The sequence below is a fragment of the Schistosoma haematobium genome, chromosome 2 (genome assembly GCF_000699445.3).
Source record: "Schistosoma haematobium chromosome 2, whole genome shotgun sequence".
NCBI lineage: Eukaryota > Metazoa > Platyhelminthes > Trematoda > Strigeidida > Schistosomatidae > Schistosoma > Schistosoma haematobium.
The window spans coordinates 45,585,395-45,598,595 of record NC_067197.1 but is presented as its reverse complement, the minus strand read 5'-3'; the positions used below and the strand labels follow the sequence as shown (position 1 = coordinate 45,598,595).

Below are 13,201 nucleotides of genomic sequence, written 5' to 3'. Positions count from 1 at the left end.
CGAGAGGTAGACTATCCTGTTTGGTGCTGATATCATGACAAGTACGATAAGTCTCCTAGAAATTGCGGAAAGCCCTACTATTATTATACTGTTCTCTAATCTCCGAAATATCTTACACGGAAAATTCTTCAGGAAACTTTCCGCTGTCTCGCGTTAACGGCAGCCGTTGCCAGTAAATATAACTGCTGTTGTACATCACTGATATGATGAGGAAAGTTCACTATCTCTTCGACACTAGGGCAGCACTTAGTGTCCCCCCTGCGGATCCTAACAACCGACTTCACGAACTGGTCTTCAACTTATAGGTGGCAAATGAGAAATAAATTACCACATTTGGCAAGCGATATATTTATATTAATGTGAGCTCATGCCAAATCACTCACTGGATTTTTGTTATTGTAGATGTTTGTATGCCAGTGATTGGTATAGACATGCTACAACACCACAATCTACTTATCGACACGCATAAACATAGGCTAGTGGACAAAATTACTGAATTATCTGTCTGCGTATTTCCCTTTTCCGGTTGTAGATTATTCTCAGTCACAGAAAGGCTAATATCAAAACAATTTTATCGATAGGTAACTGATGAGTACCCCAACCTGTACTTAACGCACACAGAATTATCGTGTGTAACCAGAAATGTTGCACACCATATCATGGCACACAGAACGATCTGTATTCTCGAAAGCTCACCAACGGTCTCCCGATAAGCTGGGGTTGACTAAGAGCGAATCCCACCGGAGGATCAAACAGATGGGAACAGATAAGGAAAATTTACCGAGTGATATATCTACAGCTATGCATCGTCCAACAGTGCCGAAACACTATCGGCTCGACGTCTTCAATACGTTGAACAGACTTTATCATTTAGGTGTTCGAGCAACCATCCGGTTCATAGAAGAACGATTTTGTTGATCTGATATGAATAAACATATGAAGTAGTGAGCATGTTGCTGTGTAAGCTCCCATAAATCTAGGATGATTAGACACGAAAAATGCTCTTTCGGCCATCTCCAAACTGGACGCCTGTTCTGACCATGTTCACATTGATTTGATAGAACCTTTTCCGCCTCAAATGAGTACTTTTGCCTCATATCGTGTTTAGACCGTGTCACTTGGTGACCAGAAGCACTGTTTATCGAGGACATTACCGATGAAACAGTGGCCCTCGCCTTCGTTGAATGATCGGTAACAAAACTCCGTTGCCCTTCAACTGTCACTACAGTCAGTGGACTCCAGTTCAGATATGAATATTTTCGTTGTCTTATTACACTACCAGGTGGCAAACTCCGGATACGTATGTCATCTTTAACCCGAGAACGGCTTCAAACACATAAATGTTCGCCCTATTTGAGTGGCTACTTTGGCTAGCAACTTTTTAATTCATATATATAGATCAGTCTTAGACGACTGGCCAACACACCATCTGAGACCTTTCCACAACTACACAGTCCTGAATAACGAAGGATTCGCTGATCCATAGAGTACAGGCTGATGAAAAGACTTGGTACACTAGTGCATTGTTTTGAAATGAAGACATGAAGCCCTTAACGTGTTATAAAAAATTGGAAAGGGATATTTATTGTGACCAGTATTCACTAAAAACTCATTAGCCGCTGCGTCACTCATACTTTATGAATTTTCTTTCTCCGAATCACTTCCTATTATAATTAATATCTGACGTATTTCCCCGTTTGCGAGTATAGGTTTTAGAAATTCAATAACGCTGCCTTGATGTCTAGTGCACAGTGCAACTGCGAGAAAGTAGACACCAATTCGGTTTTATATGTACTAGGTAAACCCAAGCAATATTTTGACAATCAAGGAGGGTCAGTAACAACTCAAGATGGGTGGTTAAGAGTTGATCGAAGACATCCTGATAATATCAAAAAATCACAGTTAAGCAATTATTTGCTCTTATTTTGTGTAGGCATTGAATTTCCTGTTATCCTATATTGAATGTTGAAAGTTTTGTGTGGTTGAAATAAGGACCTCGCGCCTCAAATGGTCTGTTTCACAACCCGAATAATGACATTCTGCAACTACCAGTCTGTCATCTTCTACATATTATACTAAGGGTAATTACCAGCAGTAAAGTTCTACCAAACTTCCACCTCTTTACTCTTTCTACTTCATTTTAATCTTTGACTGACGACATAAAGTCTCTACATCTGATGCCACTGATATTTTCTTGGGCGCCAAATGTTGCAATGTACATGAACTTCATTTTGTCAGATTATCCGAGGTCGAAAAACAGGATCTCTGATAAGGCTAAGGTTTTTAGAAGAATCACGTTTGAGAACTTGTCTAAGATGATTTAATTGTAATCCACCTATATTTAATATCAAGTTTAACTCACTATCCACATCACACATATCACAGAGATGATCATCTATGCCTCCAATTATATCATTAACGTAGTCATAACTCAATATATTGGTTTACCTCCGTTATCAGAACCTGGGATGCTGAAGTACAATCTAATTAACCATTGAATGAACTGAAACTCCCTCCGGTTGAACATAGACCTTGACTAAGAAACGCGACTAGGATCGTTGGTCAATTCGATCTGAGATAAAACAACCAATGTGAAGCACGATAATAGAAATCATAGGCTAAATCTGAATGCGTCAACGAAGCTCTGACAAACAGGGTGGCTGAATGATTTATCATAATGTTAAATTCTAGTTAACCCTCCACTCTGGTTATTGAGATAAAATAAATGACTAAAGTGTATGCAACGCTAAACTACACAATGTAAAAAAGGAAATAATTCAGTAAATTTTAGCGTAGATTAACAACGATATCAATGCGTCGGCTTTTGTAATGGGAGGTTTATATGCTTTTTTGGTTTCTAAGTTCACCTCAATGTTGATGTGTTTTCATAACTCCAAATAACAAAGTAGTTACATATTATGCTAAAACGTTACGTCGTTGACATTTCTATCAACATATACTTACTACTCAGTGAAAAAATTTAACAGTTTAGTGATTATTAAAATATTAGTAAAGTTTTGAGATATTTTTCAGTGAAAAACTGAAATAAGTTACCGAACAGCTGGTAGCTAGAAAGTTTTGAAATGACAGCTTTATCCCAGAATTATACTCTGATAACGTCCAAACCTATAGACACGTATGATATTCAGTGTGGCGAATTCATTTCTCCGCGCTATGATAGAACGTTTAAGCCACTAAGTCATCATCAAACAGTCTACATTTTCATCTTCAAACAGTTTGCAGATAGCTACTGTTATGATATGAATTCTCATGCTCTTTCTAAATCCTTAATCAATCACACTCAGTTAGTGTAAGGTAGCACGTTCACACACATAGGGCAGGTGAAAAGTTACGGAGCCTCGAACAAACCACCCATCAGGTTGAACGTTTTTACTTCAGGCAACAGGTTGCTGACCCGCAGACAGTCTATCAAACATTGCCAAGGTCAAGCATGACTGGTTGGTGTGATGTACATTTATCAAGTCTTACAAAAAGATTTTTATTTATAACACGTTTATTTTATGAAGTCGTCAACGTAGGGCATCATATAAAAGTGGTTCGTGTCAGGTGTCAACCGCTAGACGTAATTCGGACTTGAGCTAGGAAGTTCCACTGTAGTGATCGAGAACACAAATGGAGACAATCAAATGTTATTGAATATCGAAATACAGAATTTCATGCTGAAATTTGAGAACCATACGATAAATATTTCATTTGCGAAATGTATATTAATTGTCCCAGACTTTAGTGTTTCTTCCTTTCCACACCAAGCACTCTCTGTTACCGTTCTCTTCTATTAGATATTCTTAACCTCCTGATGCTAGGGTTTTCACTTTCTATTAATGTTACATACTACTGATATTGATCTACATAAGTAATCTGCACCACAATACCATTTCCGTCCAACACAAGTAGATCATGGTCATTCACACAGACCACCTACATTATTGATCTAGCTAATCCTAAAGTTACGAGCTAAAATGGAACTAACATCAAATGGTCCCTGATTTATTAGTTGTTCCAAGTTTACATCAGTTCAAGACAAAATATACTTTTCTTATTTCCAGGTTTTCGGAATATTCCCTTTCTTTTATTTGTTTACAGTATTATGTATCTAAGGTGTCGAGACAACTTGTATTATACAATACAATATTAATAATTTTCAATAATAAATTGAATTACAAATGATTGAAATTAGAAAATCCAGTGAGTTGACTAAATTAAGTATGAATATTTGGACTTGATTTTACTACATCTTCAAAAAGTTTCAGAGTATCTATTGCAGTACCCCAACTTAATGCAACACCCATTGAACCATGTCCATAATTATGTATAATTGGTAAAGGTTCACAGGTAATTTCAGGTTGATACCATTCAATCTTATAGTGATTATTTGATATTTAAAAAAGAAAGAAAAAAGAAATTATCTTTAAACAGCTGACTTGTTAAAGAAAATATTGCACTATTTGGTGAAATAGAGTGTTGTGTTTGTAAACATAGTGAAGTGTACCGGTTCATTGTATCATTTTTAGGGTGTTTTTAGACTCGTGGGGTCCAATCCTTGTCGGGTAGAAACAAGTATCAACCTCAGACAATGGATGAATGGTTGAGCGGCCATTAATGGGTCAGTGGAAGTTCTACACTAACACCATTGGATTCCGGCTCAGTGGAGTAAAGGTTAAGACTGAGGGCCCTGGGTTTGAATCCTGCCAGCGGGATCGTGGATGAGCACTACTGATGAGTTCTACAATAGGGCGAAACCGCTGTTCGATGCTTTTAGGTTTTCAGTGGTGGTCCAACATTAAACGATTCATGATCTCAATCAAAAAGATAGTGAACATGTCTAACCAAGATATAATCATGTAAATAAAGTTGAGGTCATTCATGTAGGTTTTGTGCTCATTCCGTCATTTAAGTGTAAATTGTATCCAGATACTTCAAACATTTCCGTCGTTGAAGGGTCAGCGAATATGGCTTAAAACATAATGGAATAACTGTATTATATTAGCGAAGGATTATTCTTCAAAAATAAAATATACTACTGAAATTTCTGTCTGCGTTTTAATAACTTTTTAGTTTATTAACTTTTTCATATGCTCTCCAACTGTACAGATCAATTTACTACTAACTTGTCAAAAGTCAGATACCAGTCGGAGTGGATCATTCGTATATTTACCCAACAGAGTACACTTGAACATTTGACATGGGATGATATGATACATCGAACCGGATTATCAAATCGATTACTCAGTTATATGTAAATCAATAAACTTCAGTTAAAGGACACTTGAAAACTTACTTCTAATCTTATAGATGGTCTGAATGGCCGTAATCCTGTCCATTCTTCAACTAATGGTGATTTGCCTAGTCCTCCATGCCAAGTATTATCAATTCTTTGAAGAATATCTTTTGTAGATTCAGGCGATACTCTTATATCATCATCTGTTGTAGGTCTTTTTAAAACTGGAGGTAAATGTTCACGAAATCCTCCAAGAATTACACTTTCTTTTCCTGTATAACAATATGTATCATCGCGCTAATAAAAAGAGAGAGTAATTTAAAAAACTGTTAACATATCATTAGTTAGAATAGGTAGCTGTAAATCTTTAGACATGATCTAGACATGAGATAGAGGGTTTAATTTGATTGGAATCTATTGAAACAAAGAAATTATTGTCATATAGGTAGAAAAAGGTACTGAATACATACATGCCATACTTCAGCATTCGATTCATGTGAGGGTTTGGATACTACCTGGGCGCCCAAACCGAAGCGAATGATTCACTTGAGGAGTTACACTCCGAGCCTTTAACCTACAGGTTTAATCCACAAGGTAGTGGAGCAACGTCAGGAGATTCAAACACACGGTAGCGGGTGACCAATAGTTAGTTCATTAACCATGTAAGGTGTGATCGATTAACGAACTCACCAATGATAAAGTGAAACGCACACCACCACATTAACTTTCCTTGACCTTGTATGACTATGTCTTGTTTATTCACCAATCACAATTTTATGTTCATTACAAAATAATATTTGCCTTGTTGACTCATTTTTCCTATCCTCTAGTTGCTGTTCGGTATGTTATTTGTCTCCGTTTTTCCCTGTGTTAATAGACTGTACTGTTTGTTTTGTACACTAACGGTGTTAATTAGTGTTTTATAAACAGTTGAAGTTTATCAAGCCAAATAGCTTACTTGTTCTGACTTTGGCTAAACCAAGACTCTGTGATCGACAGTCTAGAGAATAGCTTAGAGTTGCACCTGTATGAAATCGCTTCCTGCAAGCCATTTGATCCTTCAGAACCCTGTAGCCCACGTGCACTATTGGTTCGGAATGACGGTTTTCAAACTCCCCTAGATGGATCCTACATATTCACTAACCCGGTTGAAGCACCGGACATTTGCTTTCCGTCCTCTCGATTTTGAGATTAACCACTTTCAAGGCACTCGATCATTATGTTGACAATCCAAATAAAGACCATTACATATTTCAAGAAGTAAGTATGGTGGTTCAATCTTATTATTAAAAATGAAGTAATAACGCGAAAAAATCATCACTTTAGTCAAACATCGAGATTATGGAACTCCATCAGAAAAGAGTTTATTCAATTACGTGATGAGAAGTTGACTGAAGAAAAATTATCTCGAGAAGACAGTCATTTACAAAGAAAATAAATGAAACAAACTGACTAAGTTCTTACAATGTAATTTTATAGTTGAATTCATAATCCTGCTTACTGCCTTCTCACGGCATTACTGTTGCTCACGAAATTGAGAGGACGAAGAGCGAATGTCCGGGGATGTAACCGGGTTGATGAAGATGAAGAATCCACCTAGGGGAGTTGGAAAATCTTGATTTCGTACCAATGGTGTACATGGTCTACAGGATCCTGATCGAACTAATGGTGTATGAACCTATCATTGGCCACCGGTTACCAAGAGCATTTACTTCCCGACATTACTCCACTACCTTGTGGATAAGACCTTTAGGTCACAGGCTCGAGGTGTGACCCCTCTAAGAGAACCATGTGGTTCGGTTTGCCTAGCTAGGGAGTATCATGGCCCACATACGAGTCAAGTGACTTGTATGGTGCATGTGTATTTGGTACCCCTTGGTACCGATATTTGTGAAATTTCATACACATAGTTCCCTTTATCATTTTGAAAAGAGCAAGAACAAAGATTCTAGCAGAATAGCATGAATTCATTTTATTTCGTAGGTTCTCGTCAGCTGCTTACAACCTATGATATTTGAAAATCATAATTACATAATGGGTTTAAATTGTTGACTGAATATTGTAAATATATACCTAATGTGAGAGAATATTCTACAACATTAATTGTGACAACAGTTCAAAAGTGGGTTAGAAACAATCGATTACATAATGAATAACATTGAAGGAATGTAGTGAGTAGAGTTCAGTTGAAAGATTATTAATTTGAAAGATAGTTGAAAAAATTAAAATAAAGTCAATGATGTAATAAATGCAAAACAAGGGAAAACAAAAGAAAAGAAAAAAAAATTTTTTTAAAATTATTTTTAAATGCAGTGAAGGAATATATTTGTCACCAGGGCAAGGAAAGATTAACCACCGTCTCCTTTTGAATACATAGGTCAGGTTTTTGACGCCTGATGGCAATGGCTTCAGCAAACTTCAGAAGACTGGAGTTTGGCTGCTTACTAATCACCCTAAAGGATTGTAAGGTATCTACCTGATGTCCTGTATCGAGGAGATGTTTGGTGATTGCACTGTTCAGAGTCTTTCTTTCCCTTGTTCTGAGACTTTTTGGAACATGTTCAAAGAATCTAAGATATGCTCTCCTTTCAGTTCGGCCGATGTAGCTGCTTTGGCAGGTACATGTAAATTTATAAATGCAATCACCAAACATCTCCTCGATACAGGACATCAGGTAGATACCTTACAATCCTTTAGGGTGATTAGTAAGCAGCCAAACTCCAGTCTTCTGAAGTTTGCTGAAGCCATTGCCATCAGGCGTCAAAACCTGACCTATGTATTCAAAAGGAGACGGTGGTTAATCTTTCCTTGCCCTGGTGACAAATATATTCCTTCACTGCATTTAAAAATAATTTTAAAAAAAATTTTTTTTCTTTTCTTTTGTTTTCCCTTGTTTTGCATTTATTACATCATTGACTTTATTTTAATTTTTTCAACTATCTTTCAAATTAATAATCTTTCAACTGAACTCTACTCACTACATTCCTTCAATGTTATTCATTATGTAATCGATTGTTTCTAACCCACTTTTGAACTGTTGTCACAATTAATGTTGTAGAATATTCTCTCACATTAGGTATATATTTACAATATTCAGTCAACAATTTAAACCCATTATGTAATTATGATTTTCAAATATCATAGGTTGTAAGCAGCTGACGAGAACCTACGAAATAAAATGAATTCATGCTATTCTGCTAGAATCTTTGTTCTTGCTCTTTTCACCGATATTTGTGTTTAAATAAATAAATAATAAACAGAACCGAGTTAGAACTATAATAGTGTTGAAATTCAGTTACTTTCCTTTTTTAGATTCAATTGCCAATGCAATGCCTTATAATCATAATAAACGTCTTGTTACAGTTAGCTATACAATATACCCTTGTGCGCTAAGGTAATTTAGACCATCCAGACTTTCACGTGATAACCCAAGCAGTACAGCTCAATCGCACTTCACAGGAGAACCAGAAACCGTATAGGCTTTAACGCTGCAATCTGAAGAGTACAGCTCAATCCTGTGGCGCAACCACACAGGTACCAGGCACCTTGGTGGACGATTCGCACCATTCACATACACATTCACGTCACATGTATGGTTATCCCGATCAATGATCGCGTGAATCAATTATGTACAGCACGAACAGGTTAAAGTTGACTTATCACGCTTTTGCACGACAGTCAAACTCATTGGTGTTAGCAATCACGACATGCCTTACAATGTTCCAGTGACAATGGCCCTTGAGAACACTGAAAAGTAACCACCAATATGAATGAAATCGGTTAACCAGTAAACCAATTTTGTGCATGGGCAGTCAGCAAAACTTGCCAAAGTAATGCCGAACCATCCACAATATCAATGGCAAACCTCCAGTCTCATATGAGACCTTCAGCTCTACATAGGCATAAACTTCTTGTAGTGATTCATTAATGAAACTTATTATTTTGAAGTTGGTTGACAGTTTGTGTATGTGAGTGTGTGTGCTTGAATAGTATACTGTTTGTTTGATCGACATAGTGAACTACTTCACTTTCTACGATGAATAAGTAAGATATCTGAAATTTATCACTAAACGTATCTAGATATTCTAATACCAACTTTGAGAAGCACAGCTTTCAACTACTGATTCACATAATGAATAATGAATAAATCTAGCTAACTGTTGTTGTAGTGAAATATGACTAACTACGTATTATTGTTTAATCATATCTTGCTCAATAGACTGCCGTACCACCAATCTAACAAATAATACAACATTCACTATTTAATTGTATATAATGATAATGTCACCCATTTGTAGTGAACCAGAACACAATTGGGATCAATCAAGAATATTTGAATACAAAAGCACAGAATCTCTTAGTGAAATCCGAGAACCATATCGTGAATATTTCATTTGTAAAATGTTAATCAATCGTCTCAGACTGCATTGTTATTTCGTTCCCTCATCAATCATTCTCTGTGCTCGTTCTCTTTTCTTCGATCTACTTAACCTTCTCTCACCAGGCATTTCATCTTCGATTGATGATACATACTACTTATATCTATAGATATGATGGTGGTTGAAGGTAGTCAACAGAAAACTCTGGACCTAGTTTTCATGCTATTTGACACTCGTCAGAAAGGTGTATCTGTAATCTTGAGGGAACTGATGCTTCCTGACATATTTGATTCCGTGTCATCTAACTTCACAGTCAGAGACGTTACCACTGAGCTATCCAGGCAACGACTGACCTCCCATCAAGGAACACCAGTTCCCTCAAGATTACGAGTAAATCTTGCTGACGAGTGCTAACTAGCATGAAACCCGGGTCTATCATACCCATAAGATTCAATTGTTTAAAGTTATACAATCATTTACCCTGTAGTCTCAGTTATTATGTTAAGCCCATATAGGCTATGCTAACTTCTGGATAAGCCAATCTATTCACTCTTATTGAGTCACATCTTGACATTGTCACTTGTTCGCTTATTAACCATGACTGCTTTTTATATGAGCCTATATGTGTTCACATTCCTGTAGCTTATTTCTATCTGATTGATTCATACGCCATCTCCATTGGACGTCCTTTCATTTCACTTCACTCTTCCTTCTCCACTTCATTTGCTGCGATTCTCTGATTGCCTGTTCCGATCAACGAGTGTACAATATATATATATATAGGGAAGGGGGAGGTTCAGGAGATTGATTTAATATTTAGATAGTGTTCTCCAAAGATTAACCTAACTTGATCATGATTGCGAACTGCTAAAGAGTCCCACAATCGAATGAAATGACCGTCTAGTGCTTCTAGGTTTTCTATGATGATCTAGCTTCAATTAATTAATAATCTCAACTATTGAAACACATTTAAAATACCAATGATAACTATGAAACATTAAATAAAGATTTCATACAAATTTACAACTTTATTGAAGTGTAGACTTATGAACATATCAAACATCCCGAGCTCCCAATTTTGGGGGAAATCTGACCCATTTTGGGAACATTTTGAGGTTTTATTGCCATTTCCCAAAAATGTCCCCAGACCTGGGGAAATTCCCCAGTATTTCTCTAAAATCCCCCTTTAACCTTCGTCAAGGTCATTCGACTTTGGAGGTTTCCCCGAAATCTCCCCAAACATTGGTGAAGGTCATTTGACTTTGTGAGTTTCCCCAAATTACCCCAAAACTCTTCCCCAAAATTGGGAGCTCGGGATAGAAAATAGAACACACACACAGTGTAATCTTTGATCTCATATTGTTAAAAAGAAAAAAAGCACACAGAAAGAAACACATTCACTTACCCCGAAATAGAATCCAAATTTCATCCATGGTGCTAGAACACGTACTAATTGACCTTTAACTGGTCTTATTTCTGGATCATGAAATAAATAACCTGATCCTAATCCAGTACAATTAATAATTATATTGATTTTTTGTTCTTTAGCCCAATAATGTAATTCATTTGAAGAAGTAAACGCAATCTCTCTTTCACTATAAATAGATTGATCATTTGGAATTAAATTTTTAAGTTCATTCAATAAGTAATTCATATAATAACGTGGTTCTACAATACACGTTGTATAATAATAAGCTGATTTAATATGCTTAGCAAATCCAATAGACTGAATCTATTAAGTTAAAGCAGAAAAAAAAAATCTTGAGTATGGAGTTGTAGAGATGATGCAGTTTTTGGATTGAGATCATGTTAGATCATCATTGAAAACCTGGATGGATGTTTTGTCCTATTGCAAGACTCCTCAACAGTGCATATCCATGATTCCGTTTACGAACCGTTGGATACTGGCTCAATGGTTAAGGATTCGTGTGTGAGATCAATAAGTCCCGTATTCGAATCCCATGAGCACGATTATGAATGCGCACTATTGAAGAGTTCCACAATAGGACGAAACATCTGTCCAATACTTTCAGGTTTTCAATGATGATCTAACACTCATCGATTCATGATCTCAATAAAAAACACATCTTATTTACCTCTTCTTCATCTAAAAATACAGTTTTTCCACATAATTTACTTATAAATGGTCTATCAAATTCATTATATTCTGATAATTGATAAGTTGGATGAAAGTATACACCAGTATTCGATGAATTCCAACTAGTTGCTAATTTCCAATATTGTTCACGTCCTGCATTACACCAACGAATAAAATCATTGAATTGATCCTGATCATATTCTGATCCTGGTAATAATTTAGGATCTGGTCTAAATATACCAGCTGCACCATAACTAGTAACCATAACATTTTTCTTATCAGATTGTATAAGAATTTCTACATTTGAATAATTTTCTTTAATTAGAAATGCTGTTGATAGACCAATAATACCAGAACCAATGATACCAACTTTCATTGATAATATTTTCGTAATATTATTGTTATTTTGATGTTATTACCCTACTTAGTAACTAAATTGATCATGACCTTGACATTGGAAATCTGATTGGTTGCCTAAATGGAAAAAGAATAAATTAACTAATAAAAATGTATTGATTAAATAATCAATAATACTGACTATAAATCAATATGGATAAAATGAGGAATATTGTCGTGGATTGGTTGAAGTTAGACATTAACAGCGTTGGATGCCGGCCAGTGGTTAGGCGCTTGCGCGCTAGACTGATAGGTCCTGGATTCGAATGTCGTGGGAGGCGGGATCGTGGATGCGTACTGCTGAGGAGTCCCATAATAGGACGAATTGGTCGTCCAGTGCTTCCAGGTTTTTCATGGTGGTCTAGCTTCAATTGACTCATGATTTCAACTATTGAAATTGTCAATAAGATTGATTGTGAAATCATAAAACAATAACATAAATAAAGTTCGATTGGACCATGGTAACTGAATTCAGTGTATCAGATAGCAACAATCTATCGATTATTAGTAGATATTATGATGTTAAGCAAATATGAATAATGGTTAGCAGTGGAATCCAGGATGTGAGTTTCGTCCTGTTTGAGACTCGTCAGTTGGATATACCTGCATCACAGATTCGATGTTCACTCTGGGACTCGAACTCAGTACTGTTCACTTCCAATGCCATTGTGTTATCCCCTTAGCTACTGAGTCCTTATAGCCACCTCGTTGTGCAACAGGGTGAAATTTAAATTCATTTGGTGTTGTTTTACTTGTATCTTCCCAGTGTTATTTAGGACTGCAATTGATCAGTCACTTGTTAGCATATATGTATCCTATGCGGATTGCCTCGATATAGGCTTAATTCACAAGCTTTTTTAAGCAAAGATAAATAGTGGTTAGCAGTGGAATCCAAGACACGAGTTTCGCCCTATTTGGGATTGGTCAGCTGGATACACCTGCATTTTAGAGTTGATGTTCACTGAATGAAATAGATACACCATACTCCTAAACATATCAGGTTAGCTAAGTGGATAACGCGATGATGTTTGGACAGGACGGTACTGAGTTCGAGTCCCGGAGTGAACACCAACCTCAAGATCGTGTTTT

General features: G+C 36.4%; 1 protein-coding gene across 1 annotated transcript; it reads right to left on the bottom strand.

Moving 5' to 3' along the window:
* Nucleotides 1-3,317: 3,317 nt before the first annotated feature.
* On the bottom strand, nt 3,318-12,158 carry MS3_00007104 (uncharacterized protein). Its single transcript, XM_051215359.1, has 4 exons — nt 11,715-12,158; nt 11,024-11,350; nt 5,300-5,536; nt 3,318-4,379 (listed from the first exon to the last, which is right to left on the bottom strand). The coding sequence occupies exons 1-4, from the start codon at nt 12,090-12,092 to the stop codon at nt 4,221-4,223; spliced, it is 1,101 nt and encodes a 366-aa protein (XP_051068571.1). The 5' UTR covers nt 12,093-12,158; the 3' UTR covers nt 3,318-4,220.
* Nucleotides 12,159-13,201: the final 1,043 nt, after the last annotated feature.